Source organism: Megalops cyprinoides, chromosome 21 (assembly GCF_013368585.1).
Source record: "Megalops cyprinoides isolate fMegCyp1 chromosome 21, fMegCyp1.pri, whole genome shotgun sequence".
Classification (NCBI taxonomy): domain Eukaryota; kingdom Metazoa; phylum Chordata; class Actinopteri; order Elopiformes; family Megalopidae; genus Megalops; species Megalops cyprinoides.
In genome coordinates, this window is record NC_050603.1 from 21,987,595 (window position 1) to 22,006,228 (window position 18,634).

General features: G+C 43.4%; 1 protein-coding gene across 3 annotated transcripts; it reads left to right on the forward strand.

Annotated features, from left to right (window-relative positions):
* The first annotated feature begins 1,777 nt into the window (after nt 1–1,777).
* Nucleotides 1,778–17,748, forward strand: sgce (sarcoglycan, epsilon). 3 transcript variants are annotated; one of them, XM_036555476.1, is made up of 12 exons: nt 1,778–1,917; nt 6,610–6,732; nt 7,380–7,537; nt 8,083–8,155; nt 8,776–8,974; nt 11,743–11,905; nt 14,063–14,277; nt 15,312–15,338; nt 15,883–16,071; nt 16,520–16,563; nt 16,889–16,926; nt 17,437–17,748. In XM_036555476.1, the coding sequence occupies exons 1-12, from the start codon at nt 1,881–1,883 to the stop codon at nt 17,485–17,487; spliced, it is 1,317 nt and encodes a 438-aa protein (XP_036411369.1). In that variant the 5' UTR covers nt 1,778–1,880; the 3' UTR covers nt 17,488–17,748. The 3 variants fall into 3 exon arrangements, with proteins under 3 accessions (XP_036411369.1, XP_036411371.1, XP_036411370.1); XM_036555478.1 differs by lacking the exon at nt 16,889–16,926; XM_036555477.1 differs by lacking the exon at nt 15,312–15,338.
* Nucleotides 17,749–18,634: the final 886 nt, after the last annotated feature.

The window sequence follows — 18,634 nt, forward strand, 5'->3', positions numbered from 1 at the left end:
AAACATTCAAGTTCGGTATTGATTGGTGCACACTCTCCAGAAGACAGATGTATTTGATACAATTTATCATTCCCTCATACAGTTGATAGCATTCAAAATGAAAAAAAAAGTAAAAAATAACTGTTGGGACTCAATTAAATGAATTCCTTAACATTCTCTGACGTCATATCCAAAAAGTCAACCTAGTCAGTGCTAAGATTGCAGCTCTCATAATACATATTATATATACATTTTTATAATTATACAGTCCATTGCACATTGTATTTTTGGAGTTCATGGCCATAACAGTTGTTTGTCCACACTTACTCTGCTTTGTTACTCTGCTCTTTTCTCTCTTTGTTCTGTGGACACTGCCGTAAGGGGGGAAGGGTAACACTGTGCAGTATGTTGTTTACCAATGTCTGAATTATTCAACACACCTGGTTAAATGGTTGAAATGATATTGTACTTATGGCGCACTGTTAAGAAATTGATTTGACCATGTTAGAACAAGTTTCTATTTTTATTGACATTGTACATTTAGTGACAGACAGTAATTGGAGGATGCTAAACATAAAGTTGACTTATCAATGAACTCAAAAGTACAACATTTCTCTCTCTCTCTCTCTCTCTCTCTCACACACACACACACACACACACACACAGTATATTCAGGACCTTCAGCTGCTTTATACCCCCCCTTGTTCCCCGTTGCAGGCTGTGATCATGTCTGTAGTCAGATACTGATGATCTTTTCAGATTCAGATTCAGAATATCATGCCTGGACCACTGCTGCACCTTCCACTCTAAGAAGGAGGGTCCGCACTCATTATCTGCCTGAGGTCAATATTTTGATCCCCTATCCACCTCACTGGCTGTTGAATGGAAAAATTTTTATGAACTGTTGAGATTAAGTGATGCCTGGTGTGTTATGCTAATTTTATGTTTTCTATAGTTATTCTATTATTATTTTCCATGAGTCTCTTGACTTCAGTTTCCCGGGGTCAGGGAATAATTTTCCATTTTTTCCCCGATTGGCCCGGGTTTTCTGTTTTTTATTTATTTATTTTTTATTTTTTTATTATCCTCTCTGGAAAATGCACTATGATATATGTAGAGTGTCTTGTGACAATATTGATTGTAAAAATACACTCTGTTACCTCAATCTCTCACGGACTCTCTCCCTGTCAAGTCCATTTTGGCTGATCTATCTATCTGTCTGTCTGTCTGTCTGTTTCTGTCTGACTGTCTAGCATAGCTAAAAGTATAAAATAAGCATTAAATCTGATAATAAATTTACAAAATTCTGAGACAATGGGTTGTTACTTATACGTCCACCCTGTTGCGACAAGGTCATGAAGGTTTCCATTAAAAAGTAAAAAACTTTAGGCTACAGACTTTTCTGCTGTCCAATATAACATACACATTATGTTTGATTCACTATTCAAGAGTCTCATTATAGGCCCACATAACGGAATGATATAATTAAATTCATAATTAAAGCATTTGCAGTCTATTCGAACAGTGCTCGGCAGTCTAGTTTAAAGCCCTCTTGTAATTACGACATACACTTACAAACCTAACTGTTGAGATTTTCCGTTCACCATAATAGTAATAATAAGCACACAGAGCAAAGGCGGTGGCTTTCCTACACATCCCAATGCACTGGAGCGGAGACATTTCTTCAGTCCCCAGCTTAAACATGGCATCTTATTTTCCAACATCTGCGCCAGATGTTCCAACCAACCGGAGCGCAGGCAGCTCCCACAATGCGCTGGGAGAGAGGCTGTGGGAGGAATTTAACAAGGGGATGCTTGGAGCTGTCAAACGGCAGCGATCGCTTAGCGGTTAATGAGAAATCGGCTTAAATGTAAATATTTCTTACATTACTTAAACACGCCATGGACTCCGTTGGCATTCTCCTATGGCTTGCCGCGGGTATGTATTTATTCAAATGGAAATGTTGTACGATCTGTGATGTTTAGCTTTGATTTGCTAGCTAGTTAGCCACCTACCTACAAGAAAGCTATAGCTAACTAGGGAGCAATTACAAGGACCGTAATGGAAAACATGAACATTTCAGAGAAAAAGAGCAATTTTCTTGAAGACGATCACTGAAAAACACAATGCTGTTTATTCGTCAGCACTGAACGTTGGCTGCTCTAACAAATTAGCTTGCTAAGTACCTGTTTAGCCAACGTTACCTTTTATTTATATCCAACTAGCTAAAATTAGCTCTATTCTAGTAACGTTAATGGTCTAGCTATCTGGTTCTGGTAGCCAGCGTTAAGAATGATCAATACATGCACAGACTGTTGCTTAGATAATTGAAATAATCATGCAATACAGTTTTTCTTCATTATAGTAGCCGTAAGCTACTTTTTAGGAAGAAAGATGTAGGACATCACTTTGGATTCTTAAAATGGAAGGTTCTGTGCTGGCCAACAACAGTAGCTTGCTAGGCAGCTAAATTAGCCAGCAAGCTAGGTAGCAGCTTTCAAGGAACAATCGCACAGATTGCAAAAAGCAAATGCATTATACATCTTTCTACTCTGTGTTGAAACTAAAGCTTACTTAGTCCGTTCTGCTGATTCTACACATGACGACATGTCATGGAGAAGCCAAATCCGGCATTATTTGGGCCATAAAGTGAGATCATCTGCCGTGCAGAGGAATGGTGAGTGAGTGAGGGCGTGTGCCCTCGCCATCTCCCCAGTCTCTTAACACACTGATACCCGCCAGTGTCATCCCTCTTCAATGCTTACATGCAGAACGCACTACCGCAACGCTTTAATCTACAAGTCTTTACCTCCTCTGTGTTGCCTCCGGATAAGTATAAATGTTTTATGTAATATATTCCGCTAATGTATTTAATAAATTGCTGTCTCCTTCTCTCCAATACACACACACACACACACACAGTGGCAAGTACAGGGTATAAATCAGTATTTCCTTCAGAAGAATATGTTATGGAAAATGACATAAACCAAGTGAATAATATACTTTTTATAATGTTGTGAAAGGAAAGTTAGCATATTTGGCCTATAACTGTAATAATCAGAATACATAATCCTAATATGTGAAGCACAGAACATTTCTGGAACATACTCTATTGTTAAAATGTATGGTAGCAAATTTTCACCTTTCTAAATTGTTTTCTGAACAGAACAGTGGCCTGGAGCTCAAATTATACTTGATTTTACTCAAGGGCGTAGGTTTGGTCTCAACATTGGTAGGGACACAGCAACCGAGGGCACATCGGAATTATCTAATGTGACTTCAGTCCAAAGATAATGCGAACGAGTTTGCTCAAATATTGGTAGGGACAATTCTGTCCTCCCAAAATATTGGTAGGGATATGTCTCTATCATATGCAAACCTACGCCCTTGATTTTACTTCCATCAGTCAGCTTGAGCACTTCTCAGCCAAAAAGATGTTGAATTATGAAGTCAAGACTCCTACCGGAAAACATTCCCAAACATTTGAGGTGCTGATTTGAGAAACATGGCACATCCATCTAGCTGACACTGTCAGAAATGTTCGCTCTGGGCTTTTAGTGCTGGCTGCATATACAGTAGTATGTTAAACTGTGTTCACAGTTACGTCAGGAAGGTCTTATGTTTTCCTTTACCAGTTGTAAAATCTTGGCCCCAGCCCCGATTGGGAAAAGAGTTTTAGAGTTACCTCAGTCCGGTGTGATGAGGCTGATAGGCAGAAGTGGTGTTCTCTGAGCCCCAGTGTGGGCTGCCTGCTGCGCGGTCACATAGGGAGAACTCACAGGAAAGCTTACTCTGAGGCACTTCGAACAGCGAGGGCAAAGGCCAGCGGCTGCAATGCAAGGAAGTCAGGGATTTTGTTTGTGAATAGCACGTGAGTTCGCCTGTGGGGGAAACCACAAGCCAATTTATGAGGACCGCAGCTGTTTCGAGGGGACGTCCTCTGAAAGCGTAAAGCTTGAGATGACCTACGTTATATCACATTGGTGAAGTATCTTTTTCCTTACCAGAGTCTGTAAATGCGTATTCGGTGCTTGTCTGTTCTCACTGTACAACTGTCACCAAGCTGTGTTAGGCGTGACTGATGAAGGTGTGTAACCAGCCCACATGATTAGCCAGTGGCAAAGTTTAGCATTAACCTTTAATGGGTAATATATTAAAAGGTATTCATCACCTAGAGACAGTCTTGTTTACTGACTGCCAGGCATAAGAATGTCTGAAAGGTCTCATCCTGGACTATCTTAGCTATTGATCAGCATTGAGCTTGTATCTTAGCAGGAATGCCAAGGTTAACTGGAGGGGGGCATCTGTTTTAGCACTTTCCACACACCAAATTTAGGGTCCTTTATTTGGCTACATTGCTAATTGACATGATGCTTCCTGTGCCACAAGCATCAAGATTAATTCCTGGATGGCTGTAAGGTTTTTGGCCCAGCTTCTGCTAATTTCTTAAGTAATTACTTTGTTTCTCTTAATCATTTACTCATTTTTCTCAAGACTTTTTGTGAGTAATAAGTCATGATGTAAGATTATAGCACAGTTTGGGAAATGCACAGGCAAATGGGCATATCTCTGAGTAACTAATTGGACATATTAAGACTGGGAAATTTAGTGGAACAAATTTTATCAGACACACAGCCCTCTGAATAGAATTGACTTTGTTCCCACCTGGTCTGTGCTGACATGGTAGATCTTTGTGCAAAATTATAGTTGGCTACAACAGGGCTTTCTTGGTCTCAAACAGGCAGTTCCAATGCAAGGCCTATAGGCCTATACTATTTAGTGTGACGATGTATGGCAGTCCAGTGAGAGTAGAATTTTGAGTCAAGGGCACCTTTAGTGTTCTTTGGGGAAAAAACAGGGAAAGTGTTTGTCTTGAGAGACCAAACATTTATCAAGCCACATTTTAAGGGAAATCTGTTCAGTTTGTTTTTTTGTAACAACTGCTGGGTCACCCCTGAGATGTGTTCTTTGTTGTAATTTTTGTATATAATGTGTAAACGATCTGTGATTCTTCAGAGAAGAACTCTCTTTCACTGAGGTGGAAGAAACACCTTAGCAGAGAAGGGAGTATTATCCAACTCAAGGAAGTGCAGAAGAGGGTTATTGTTTGTATATAGAGGGCTTTCATCGTAAACTATGTACGATGCCACAAACAGCTGAAAGCCAGAGATAAACAGGTCCTTAGGCTTCACTCAGATGTGCAATAAATGACCTGTGGTCTTCAGGAATGAGGAGTGTAAATATATCGGATTTATGGCAGTGCATTAAATGGATCCCAGCACTCCAAGACCAAAATGCGAAAATGGAAATTGGCAGTGGATGGAGGAAAATTGCGTTTCCCTCTCACGATCGCAACCTCAATCTCGGCTGGGTCATTTCGGAGCACTATTTCCTATCTTCAGCCACAAGGCTGTATTTTCTACGCGTTGGTGCGGCAGGAGATGATGCACTTGGCTGTATTACGTAAGCTCAGAGTGCGAGCCACACGCCGCGTGGTAGTCGCGCTCCCTGGATCGGCCGCAGTCCTCTGATCCTAACTGGAAATGATTTCATTAAAGCGAATGCACAGGCATGTAGGCCATCTGGCCATGGACTCGGATATAAGCCTGGATCCCCGTGTGCCTCTGAACTCTCATTACAGTGTGTGCTTCGTATCTCACCGTGTATCTCGGGGCCCTTGGGATATACTTGCCTTTGAAATGGTTATTTGTTACTGCTGTCTGTTAGAGGCATTGAGTGTGGTGCTGTTGTAATATGTCTGTGCACTAATCTCTCAGAAATATTAAATGTTGTGTACTTCAGTGTATCCCCACCCCTTCTAACATTCCTTAATTAGCATTGTTCCGGTCATAATAATGCAATAACGGAGAAAAATGTGTAAGTGTTCTTAGAACAATGTTGGATGTGATGCGTTTTGAACGGTGCATCTCAAGGGATTAGCACCCCAGACACATCGTAACCAATATTCCTCAGAACGCTCACTCACATTGATCAAAGACAGAGCCACAGTACAACCTACTGTAAAAAATAACTCATTGGGTGGTTAGTGGTTCGTCTTTTCAAGAGCCCAGTGACACATAGCAATAGCAGCACCACCTTACATAACCCATTCAAGTGTCTTTATTTTTAAATGGAAAGCTTTACTGAGTAAAGGCTCGGCGAGCGAGCGCACATCAAGCTGAGTTAGAACAGAGAGCGCAGTCATGGCGGAGGCAGCACATGAGCGCTGGAGGAATTTCGGCCTGCGGAATGCGAGCGCTGAGCTGGTCTCCCGCCCTGAGGTTGTCATCTGCTCGGCGAGGAATTCCGCGTATTTCTGATATAATGCCCTCTCTGTGAGCCACCCCACACGCGGGGCTAAACGGGATTTGCGGTTAAGGCACAAATGTTTTTTTTTTTCCCCACACACGTCTGTCAAATTGATGGTCGGTTTTGAAAAGCAGGATATCCAGCGGATTGGGGTTTGCCCTGTTGGACGCGGGGAAACAGAATCCGACTTAAGCGTGTCGTGTGCGTGCGAACGCACCCGTGGAGTAACAGGTTAATTCGAGTAATCGGAATAATGACGCACACGCACCAGGCGGTCATTAATCGTCTCTCTCTCTCCCCCTCCCTCCCACCCCGCTCCAGTGGTCATCGTCCTGTCTCGGTCGCACGGCGACCGCAACGTCTACCCCTCGGCAGGAGTGCTCTTCGTCCACGTGCTGGAGAGGGAGTACTTTAAAGGGGAGTTCCCTCCCTACCCAAAGCCTGGTACGAGCAGTGCCTCTGTGTCATATTTTTACATTTTTTTAAAATATGTTCTGTTCATTTCAATTTCTCATTCATGTTTTAGAATTACACATAATACACAGAAGTCATCTTTAGAGTGGTCACTTGTTTTGTGCTTTTATATCTTTGCTTTGCATGTTATTCTGGTCAAAAGAGTCTGTCAAGTGACCTCGTCTAAATAGAAAATATCGTATATGAAGTATCACCTTTAGACCTAATGTCTGTTTCCTTGCTGTAAAGTGTATTCCCAGTTGGATGGGCAGCAGTGTGGTAACACAGGGAGGCTGCAGATTCAAATCCTGCTTATGACAGTGTTAATGTAGACTTGAGCGAGGTTCTGAAGCGGAACTGCTCTAGTAATTATCCAGCGTCATGAGTTCATAGTATATTAAAATTCAAACGATGTCAGCCATCCAGGGTAAGGGCAGTAGTTAAAGCAAATGCACAATCTCAAACATCACTGCATTTAACACATGAAAAGGAGTGAAAGTTTTACACGGCAGCAGAGATAACTGACAAAATGATAAATGCTATCTGATTGGAAATGTACCTCTTCATTTAAAGAGTGTAGAAACAGATTTGCTGGGTCTCTGACATATTTTGTTATGTTGTCTCAATGGACCGCATAGGTGATGCCAGCAATGATCCCATCACATTTAACACCAACCTAATGGGGTATCCAGACAGACCGGGATGGCTGCGCTACATCCAGAGAACTCCGTACAGCGACGGGGTGCTTTATGGGTCCCCTACGGCGGAGCATGTGGGCAAGCCGACCATCATTGAGGTACTGTCACCCGGTATACAACTCCCATCATGGCTGTGATCACAGAGGGACAATCTGTTCATTTTTCAGCTTCAACTTCAAAAAAATAATTAAGGGGCCACAAACTGAATGTGACAATCTGCTCTTTGGCTCTGGTTTGCAATTTGACCACAGGGTTTATGTGTTGTGTCATGTACCTGATAGCTTCTGTTCTGTTCTTCTAATGTTTCCTCCATTGAGTGCTTTTTTTTTTCATTTGTATCATTAAATGCAAAGCCCCCCCCGTCCCCGTCCCCCAAGTCAGTGTAATGTTCACATAATGTTGTGACAGTGTGTACATTACCCTCACGCTCAAGCTAAAATTCCATAGCTTTCTCAATTACTCTGCCTCTGTCCAGCTGTCCCCCTGGCTTTCAGTTCGCATTGGGAGCATTCTCAATGTGCCCCAATTCCTGGCTCTCCCTGCGCTTGCTCTGTATGTATGCGTCTAGTCCGGACAGCTCCGGAGAGCCGCTCGTATAAGCTGCCCTAATCGGAGCTTAAACTTTCACCCTTGTGTGTTGCAGATTACTGCCTATAACAGACGAACGTTCGAAACCGCCAGGCACAACTTGGTCATAAATATCATGTCCACTGAAGGTAAGGGCCTAGCTCACAGTCGGAAATCCGCTGTGGAAACTAGCTCATTTCTACATTCTTTTCACTTTAGGTGACTGCTGTTTTATTTGGCATTAGAACAGGCTGTTTCTGTTTAACCTTTCCTTCTAAACAGGTTACTATGCCACTGTTTTCCTGCCCCATTGTTAGGTTAAAGATCTGTGCTTTCAGCTTTTCCTCTAAAGTGGTACACTCTATGACATATACACAAAATGGCATGAATAGAGAGTGAATAAAGGTGCTCACCATCTTTCCAAGGTAGCTGACATTAATAACAGAGATTTACTTTCTAAATAGTACACCCCTCCCACCTCACACCTTCAGGTCCTGAACTAGACTAAGCCATGAGTTTTAGAACACACAGCTGGTCACGGCAGAGCGGGGATATCTCTGTGGGTAACCACAGCTCTCATTGGCGTAACAATGATGCCTGGACTGCATGAGCCTGCCCTTAGCCACATCAGAAATAAAGCCAGAGTAGCTGTGTGGCTGCTTGGCACTCACCCTGAACGCCTTCTCGCTGTTAGCTCGGCACTCCCAGTTGCTGTCGCCGCTGACCCCTCCCTCTTTCTCACCCCCGCCCCCTCCCCTTCCCGTGGCAGAGTTCCCCTTGCCGTACCAGGCGGAGTTCTTCATCAAAAACATGAATGTGGAGGAGATGCTGGCCAGCGAGGTTCTGGGGGACTTCCTGGGGGCGGTGAAGAACGTTTGGCAGCCGGAGCGCCTGAACGCCATCAACATCACGTCGGCGCTGGACCGGGGCGGCCGCGTCCCTCTGCCCATCAACGACCTGAAAGAAGGGTGAGCTTGCACGTGTGTCCCACCACCCACAGGGGCCCCGGAGATGAAGGGCTGGGGGGGTGGGGAACTCTTCTCCTCCAATCAAAATGACTCTGTCATAATGGGTCATAAGAACATCTGTCGTAGAGAGGCTCAACATCAGAGGCGCTATAGAAAAATGTTAGTACTTTAGAACTTCTAGAACTGAACTGTGTAGCATAGTGTTTAGGAGTAGGACTCATAACCGAAAGGTTGGCAGTTCGATTCCACGCTGGGACACTGCTGCTGTACCCTTGGGCAAGGTACTTAACCCAAAATTGCCTCAGTAAATATTCAGCTGTATAAATGGATAACATTGTAAAGAACTGTACCCTTATACCCTGTACCCTAGTCGCTCTGGGTAAGAGCGTCTGCTAAATAATGTAATGTAACTTATAGTATGTGTCTAACATTAGCCAAGGATTAATAGTAATGTAAGTTCTGTGCTGTGTTAAAGGGCACCCAAGGTTTAGATTAATTATAGGCTTAATTTTGTTACAGTGTGTACTGGGGTACAGGGTATACTGCATGTGTTGGAAACAAAATAATTTGAAGAGACAATAATTGCTTGAAAATTGTTAAATGAGCACAGAAGTTCAGTGAATGGGCATATGTTCATTTTTTTCCCCCAGCTGTAGGTTCTCCAGTAATCCGCTTATTGATTGGTTGTGTGCTGTGGTTATTTGATCTTCACAAATATGGACACATTTTCCCTGCTGTTTGCATTTGTTGTATTAATGTGTATTTGTGTTCAGGGCTCTGTTACAAATGTTTACAAACCTTGCGACAGCAAAGCTTTCTGTCCTCGGTCTCACCTTTTATCAGTTTGGAAAAATTAGAATGTGAATAGCTGAGCAGGCATTGGATAATTGGTTAAGCACTTAATTGATTATCCACGTCCACAAGGTGATATAAATGAGAATTGGGATTGTACGAAACAGGAGAATGTAACGAAAGAGCCAAGAAGGGCTGTGTGTGGTTTCTGCCTTAATTGAAACATTTTAAGTTCTTGTTTGAACTGTTTTAGCCCCATTACATATGCCTGCTTTACCCATTTTAAGCCATCTTATTTACAATAAATTATGCTTTTTTGACATCTCCATACATGTTTTAACTTTTTATGTGGGAAGATTGGCAGGTTCTTCCCAGGTTAACTGCCTCTGGAGCATTCTGACTTGCTGCTGTTTTTAAAAAGGTGTTTTCTCTCCCCCTCCCAGTAGAAAGCAGGGAGGGTTTGTTGGCTTGTAAGGTTTGGGGCCTCGTGTTCCACTTCCTTGCCATGATGTAAGATGAGCCAGTGCTTGTCTCGGTTACCAGGCACCTCGCCTCAGCGTCACTTCAGGGAAGGATAGCATGCAGGGGGATCTTTTTGTAAACTCGTTCTGGCTTTTGACATATCGCCTGGCAGCGCGCCTGGGAGGTTGCCTGGGAAGGAAGTGCAAAAGCAACCCCAGGGAAAGTGTTTAGTAGGACACACAGAGCTCGCACCAAGTCATGGGGCCTTACAGAGCTGTTCTATCAGTGCCATTTACGCCCATCCAAGCTGCTTTATCTCCTCCCAGAGCACACCCTTTTAAAAGGACCTTTTAAACAGGATAGCAGGGCAAGCCTTTCATTCAGGAGACTTCCCCTGGCGTGTCGGGATAAACCGCCTGTGAATTATTCACCATTTTCCTTTTTAGGTGATGGCAGGCCCGAAGCTGCCCAAAAGCAGTTAGGCCATGTGCGGTAGCTCTCCCAGGGCGGTATTGACCGCGTGCCATTGGCTGTCTGTCGTTCTGTCGCGCGGCTCATTGGTCAGAGAGCTGGCCTCTGCCAGTGGCGTAGCATTTGTTCCGTTTGTCCCCCCAACTGCCGTGGATGTCTGAAATCCCTTCAGCATCGGCGAGATAAGCAGCTTTTGGATAATTTTGCTGGCCTGACGTGACTCGGGTGGCAGTGTGTGATTGACTGAAAGTGTACAAATGTGTTCAGAAAAAGCTGTGTGGGGTAGAAGCACTCACTGGCCAGCTCTGCACGCACGTAATGCTTTAAATACTGGATTATGTAAAATAAATGTGGGTGCCCGCATATGAGGTGATAATAAGTGCATTCACGTTTCAGGTGGTCCCCACTTCTTTCCACAAAAAGGCCAATAAATATGAGATTAAGGCAGCTATTAATTCTGTGTAGATGTTTGCACATTTAAATGTATTCAGTCATATGGAATGAAACGATACCGAAAATGGGAAGATGTAAATCTTCGCCTGCCGTTTGACAGGGCAAGTAAGACAGCGTACATACAAAGCATAAAATACTTCCCCCTCACGGGCCTATGAATAAAAACAGCTAAACTGAGAATGACAACAGAACCAGCTAAAACAAAGACCAAATGTTTATACCGTTTGGTCTGTCTCTCATGGTAAATCTGGAATTAGTGTTATAATACAATTAATAGCAGTGTTTGACTGAGTGTTGTAATCATGGATTGTCGTAAAGCAGGGACTGTCTGCATCATCGTTGTTATTATTATTTAGTATGGACAGTATTGTGAATCATTTAGCAGCTATCTGCCTAAGATGCTGTTGGAAAAACCCAGGCTAATACTGGTCATATTAGGGTGTGGAATAGAGGGGATCTTTCTGGGTCTCACAAGCCCAGCCTTGATCCCTGTGTCTCTGCAAGGTGTTTACAATACTGAAGTTTAAGGCTGTGTGTGACTTCAGTACTCTGCTGCTGCTCTCTGTGACCTCAGCTGCTTCTCCTTGCAGGGTGTATGTGATGGTGGGTGCAGACGTTCAGTTCTCCTCTTGTCTCCGTGAGGTGGAGACCCCCCAGAACCAGCTGCGCTGCAGCCAGGAGATGGAGCCCATCATCAGCTGCGACAAGAAGTTCCGGGCTCAGTTCCACATTGACTGGTGCAAAATCTCACTGGTGAGGCCAGGGGGCGCTGTAGGATCAGCTCTGACAGCACTAACTTCACGCACTGGATTACACAGCAGAAAGAGAGGGATGGATAGATTCTGTCCTCGAGCACTGATCCTGGATCTGCAAACACCATTTACACAAAATGGTTAAGGTTAGGATTTGGGATGGGTAATCTGATTCTGAGTCAGTTCTGGGGGTGCTGAAATTACATTTAGCAAGGATCTTGCCATGAAGGAAATTGGGAGATTTTTGGCTCTGGCTGGAAGTGGTAATGGACTAAATTATCCACTAGCCAGGCTGATATTCTAATAGACTGGAGTCCTTAGGCTGATATTCTAATAGACTGGAGTCCTTAGGCTGATATTCTAATAGACTTATATATATATAGGAGATATACTAATCTCCTTATCTCATGGCAGGTCAAAAGCAACATGCTCAAAAGCAAATGATTTGTGTAAGATTGACATGTGTATTTGTTGCACGTCGGTGATTCAACAACTTCCTACTGCATACCTTAAGGCAGCGAAGTCTGAAAATAAACAGACTCTCGAAAAGAGAAGGTCCCCTTCAACCATGTCAGTCACATTCAGTCCTCTACTGCCATCTATCCCCGGAGGTGTGAATAACACTAACAACACACTGTTATTTTCTACTGCACATTGAAGGAATGAGTACAATCATATGCAATGACATGAAAATGCTTACTGTAAGGTTTTTGGTGTAATTCCAACAAATACATTATCTGCACTTCTACACAAAAGGAAAAGACATATAATTTACATTTAAAATACGCACAATTCAAATCTGCTGCAGTGGTTTGATGAAAACATTACAAGCGTATGCCATCTTTCTTGCCTCATTCACTATGTCTTTATGGTTGACAAGACGTTAGGGGAAACTTCATTGTTTTATTGTCCTCGTGGGACATGCTCTCCGGTTCTGAAAGGTCATTGGTCGGCGCTCTGAGTCATTCTGGAACATGCCATACAGGCTCGAGCCGCCTTGTCTTAAGCCTTGTGGCTGCTTTCAACGCACAGACACACCCTTTAACTTTGGCAGCGGCGGAAAAGCCTCGCGGGCCCTTGTGATTGGACGGTTGCTTCTCTCCCAAAAGACGCCAGCTGTATGATAATTGCGCAAGGGCCTAACATTTGGAACAGCATTTTTGATCTTATTATCTGTGGCGTCTGGTTTCTGCACAGTGTATGCAACTTAACAGACAATCAGCAGCATTGAGTAGGAAAGGGAAACGTTTTGTCAGTAACTGAATCGCTAGTCGCTTTAACGTTGACTAGCTGCAGTTGGCCGGCTGCAGTGTCTGCAAATACAGCTACAGCATATGTGTTTGTTAGCTATGTGTGTTGAATTCACTTGAATGTGAAGTATTGAGAGTAGGTGAGTTTTGCACTGAACTTCGTTTGGGTTACTTCATGTGTTTGTCGCCTATGGTTACTCGCTGTTACCTCCACCTAATGTTACTCACTCTCATGGCATTGTAAAAATTTGGACAAAGGCGTCTGTCTAATGAATAAATGCAAGTGTGAATGTTCTGCTCACAGCAGTGCTTTGAATGCTGATTTCAAGTTGGACCTGTCTCCTAACCACAAAACCGTGTGGAACCGTGAGCATTCGTGCTACTGAATAGGTGTAACGTTGTGCAGTTATTTCACAAGCAACTTGTCTGTTTGCGTGCCATGCAAGTCTAACAAGGAAACATTTCTACTGCATCCACGTCATCAGGAAAAGCGTACCTTGTGTCTTTTCAGGAAGCCATGACGCTTGGCTTATTAATGTGCAAAGGTTCCAGCCTGACTGTGCCAAAAGATCAGAGAGAAGATCAAATATTGAAGTCAAAGGAAATTTGTTTGTAAAAGCTTATCCTGTTATAATAGACAGTAATGGCCAGCATTGTCCTGGTCACATCAGGAAAGGAAAGGCCACTTGCTGTTATGTATCCTGATGTAATAGATCACCTTCTGTTGCTGTTGAGAGTAGGTGATTAATTTTCTCACAATTTGAAGAGTGAATTTCACATATGCACTGCATCACAGTGTTGGACATGTTACCAACTCTCACGTTGGCTGATACTGAGTATAGAAGTGTGTGTGTGTGTGTGTGTGTGTGGCACAGTGGTTGCTGACCCTCTCTTCTGTCCCCCCCCAGGTGGACATCACGAAAGTGGTCCCTGTGCACAGGGACAGACCGGACCCCGGGCCAGGGGTGCTGCCGGATATTGGGGAGTATAACCCCCCCTCCGAGTCGCTGAAAAGTAGGGACTATTTTGCTGACTTCCTGATCACCCTGGCTGTGCCCTCCGCCGTAGCCCTGGTCCTTTTCATCATCCTTGGTTATTCCATGTGCTGCCGGCGTGAAGGGGTGTAAGTGTACAGCTCCTGCTCTGAGGCTTCTACAGTGCACACACACACACACACACTCACACACACACACTCATAGTACCCACACACTGATATACACACTCATACACATACACTCACTCACAGAGACACACACACGTACTCACAGAGACACACACACAGACGAATGCACTCACTCACGCACATACACTTTCACACACACACACACACACGTATACACACGAACATACACACACACATGTACACGCATACACAAAGACATACGCACACACACGTACTCACATACACGTACACACATACACAGAGGCACACGCACACAAGCACGCACACGCGCACACACACACACACACACACACACACACACACAGATATATTGACACATACACAAATCAGTAATTATGCACACACATGCATATACAAACATCTCAACAGCCACACACAGAAATAAGAGCTTGGGTTCAACAACTCATGTATGCAGAATAACCTCGTTGCACAGCATTCAGAAACTAGGAGCAGCATTTAGGATTTTCAGAGGGTGAGGTTAGCCATTGTTTCCCTAGTGGATATCTGGGAATCTGGGAGTCTTTATATGTAGCTTGTATTTCTGAATACCCAGTTCCTGACAGTCTAAAACAAGTTGTCTCTTAGTAAAAACTACTCCAGAAAGCTAGCCTTTGGGAAGGGAGGGAACAAGTCTCTGTTAAAAAGCAGTGCCTCATGGTCTGTGTGTGTGCCATGCATTTACACGTGAAGTAGTCAGCCCTAGACATCATTTATGGTTTTCTCAGCTTCTCCATCCTTCTAGTCACTGCCACTGCCATCACCACCACCATCGTCACCGTCATCGTCTGTGAGCCATTGTGTCCCTCCTCCGTCTGACCTACTGAGACTTGGGAAACGAACCCCCCCCCCCCCCCCCCGTCCCATGTGCCCCACCCACATCGGCCATTGACCTGTCTTGCTCCTCATTAGCTTCTGTGTGGATGTCTTAACTATTAATATTAGTATTTAATTCATTAATTTTGTTTTGTTTCTAGGGAAAAAAGAAACATGCAAACACCAGAGTAAGTGTCATCTTTCCTGTCCGTCTTTTGTTTCTATTTATTGGCTTAGTTATTTCCTTTTTTTGATAGGTTTGTTTCTTTTCAGATTTTTTGTTTCTTTTTTTGCCTTTCCCTTTTTAATTTAGAGCTCCCCCCCACCTCATGGTGCCGCTTGTCCGTACATTCAAAACCATCCATCCACTCATTTCCGTGTACTTCGACTTCATTGTGTGGGAAGCTGCTGAAACAGAGGGAGGTGTTAGATTTCCTAGCCGCTGGGCATCATGGGAAATCCTCAGCTAGGCCTGTAAATCTTGAGGGAGGGAGGAAGTATCAGATTAACGCAGAGCCCGCCTCCTCAGTTTACTGTGGCCAAAACAGGAGACAAGTGATTGGTCCCATGGAAGCATTCTCCTCTGCACCCATACACAAGCTCCAAGCAGGCGGGGGACGAGGGGTCTTGAGATAAGAAATTTCCTGCTCGATTTCCTGTATGATGAATGAAGACCTGAGCTGGACATGAGAGAGGGCGCTCAGTACATGCGCTGTGTCGTCTCTTTCCCAGCATCCAGCTGGTGCACCACAGCTCCATCCAGAAGTCCACCAAGGAGCTGAGGACCATGTCTAAGAACCGCGAGATCTCCTGGCCCCTGTCCACCCTGCCCGTCTTCCACCCCGTTAGCGGAGAGGTGGTCCCGCCCATCCACCCGGACAGCTATGAGACCACCAGCATGCCCCTGATGCAGACGCAAACGTGAGTGACGCTTAATGATTCTGTTTCGGGGAGTTGCTGGTTTCAGGCGGGGGCAGGGCGAGTTGGATCATGTTTTCAGTTCCGCCCTCCCCTGTGGTGTCAGGAAAGGATGGTTTATTTACTTGTCTGGTGTCTAGAGATGATTGCTTTGTGTTGTAGGCTGTGAAATTGTGGTAGCTAAATGAATTACAGTGTGGGTTATTCTCACAAAAGGCCGTGGTTTCATGCACCATTTCTTGCAGAAACTGTTGGCAAAACTATAGGAGACTTACAAAAGAGCTTGCAGCATTGCTTTGAATTCAGATAATGCACTTGGACTGAACATACCTTAAATATTAACTGACATACTGTTTTGCAAACACTGTCCTTCTAGAATATGAGGGGAATGTAGCAAATGATTGATTTTGTTTTTATTTGTTAATAAAAGATTTTTATTTTTTGTCCACAGAAATCTGCAAAATCAAATGCAGATTCCACAACAACAGCCTCCAGGTTAGTATAAAATTTGTAATGTTTAAAAATAAGTTAATTAAACAAAAAGTTAAATGTTTAGGTAAGTTAAAGGTAAATGTTTCCGTGAGGACAAAGTGCTGTCCCCATCTCAGATTCCATGGGATCCCACAAATTTTCTATAGTATGTAACACAGATGAAAATGTTCCCATTGCCTGCAACTATATAAATTAATTCTTAGTGTGTTCAAATATAATGGCCTTTCAGATATAAGGCACCCTCTAGTGTGCATGCTGATGTACTGATAATTCAATAACTTCAATTCCTTAACTTGAAATTTTGTTCATTTATTTAATGCTAACAAAGGAGATAATTATTGTATGTCAACATTTCGAAGGCTGGAGGCAAGTATAATATATTGCTTTTGATTATTGTTTGAACGAGTCAAACCTGTTTGCTCAGCTCAGTCTATTTAATTCAAGTAACCTCTTATCATTTCACAGCAAATACTTCACAGTTGGTCACCTGTGATTGATGTGGTATATGCACATATGCACTATGTCAGAGACTGTGATCATCGGAGATACTGTGATGTGTGGGGGAGGGGGATCATCCAGTTAATTCAAAATGGGTTTTGGCCCTGACATTCTATAACACATTTTGTGCATTGCTTTTTATTGTTTCTTAAACAACATTCAAGTTTATTTCATCATAAATATAAATAAATAAATGCATGTTATGGCAGCTAGTTGCAACTTTGCCATAAATATGGTATTAAAAAATGAATTTATATGTAGACAAGGTTGTGGACTGTGTAAGTACCTCTGAGAAAAACAGAAAGGACACACATAAAAGTCCAGCCCCCCTGACGTTACTAATATGGAGTATCACTTCTCACTTTCTGCCCTTTTTAGGTAAATGGTATTCCTGAAGAGAGGAAGGTGGCCGAGGCACTGAATTTGTAATTCAAAACCACAGTGTTGAATTTTTTTGTACTCACTACACATTTCCTTCTCCATGCTGATGTGCATGTGCCAACAGTAGAGACATATCCAGCCCTCCTGCAGCTCACCCATAATGCAACGCTGCAGCAGAAACGCGGAGGGACTTGTAAATACTGCACCACGTTGCAGTAATAAGTAATGACATCTACATTTTTGAAGGATGGATATTTTTGAACCTCTTGTGTAATGCATAAACCAAGCACTTGTTCATAATAGGATGTAACATGGAATAAAAAAATAATTATTTGTTAAATGCCCTAGTCAGTGTGTTTCTTTGAACTGTCGTGTTAGAGGAAGATCATCTACAGTAGAAAACCCTGAGCTCAGCTTCATTTCAAAATACTGCACATTGTAAGATAACCCTTGTAAGGTAGCCCTTATTGCATTGTAAAAATTATACTTCAGTGATTCGCTTTCACAAATCCTGCTGGGCTCTTCACGATGACGTGTAAGATGTTCCTCTGATCAGAGGCTCCCATGGGAACACCATTTTGTAATAACATCCAGAGCTTTCAACCATTCACAGATTTTCCTGTCATCTGGGTGGACCCATTAGCCTGTGCCAAATGGGAGGCCATCCCACGACAAGGATCAGTGAATCTGTTACTGTGGCCCTTTATGCATTTGGAGAGTACAGAGTCCTCCTTGATGATTAACTTTTACTGCTGAGTATTAGAAACATTCCACGCACTTGTAAATACTGACAGCCAGTGTAATCCCACTGTTCATATTGATGGCAGGGCCCCTTATCTTTACAGCGCGGCAGGAGATCTTCACAGGTGACAAGCGGACCATATCTCAGATGTGACACGGGGGAGGGAGTCAGCGACACCCGTGTGTCTTGGGACAAGAGGAGGGGGTAGCCTCACAAAATGCTTCTGCAAAACGAGATTTTTCTGGTCAAACCAGCTCACGGATACAGGAGTACAATCTCTGTGAACTTTGCCTCTTACAGTGAGCTGTACCTGGGTTAGTTATCTAGCTGCATCTACTGCTCTTTCATTGAAACAACTCCAAACAACATTTCCAGTGCTTGTACAAACCTCAAATTCACTCTCCCAAGTGGATTCGGGTGAAAAACCTTTTTTTTTTTAAGAACAGAAAGACT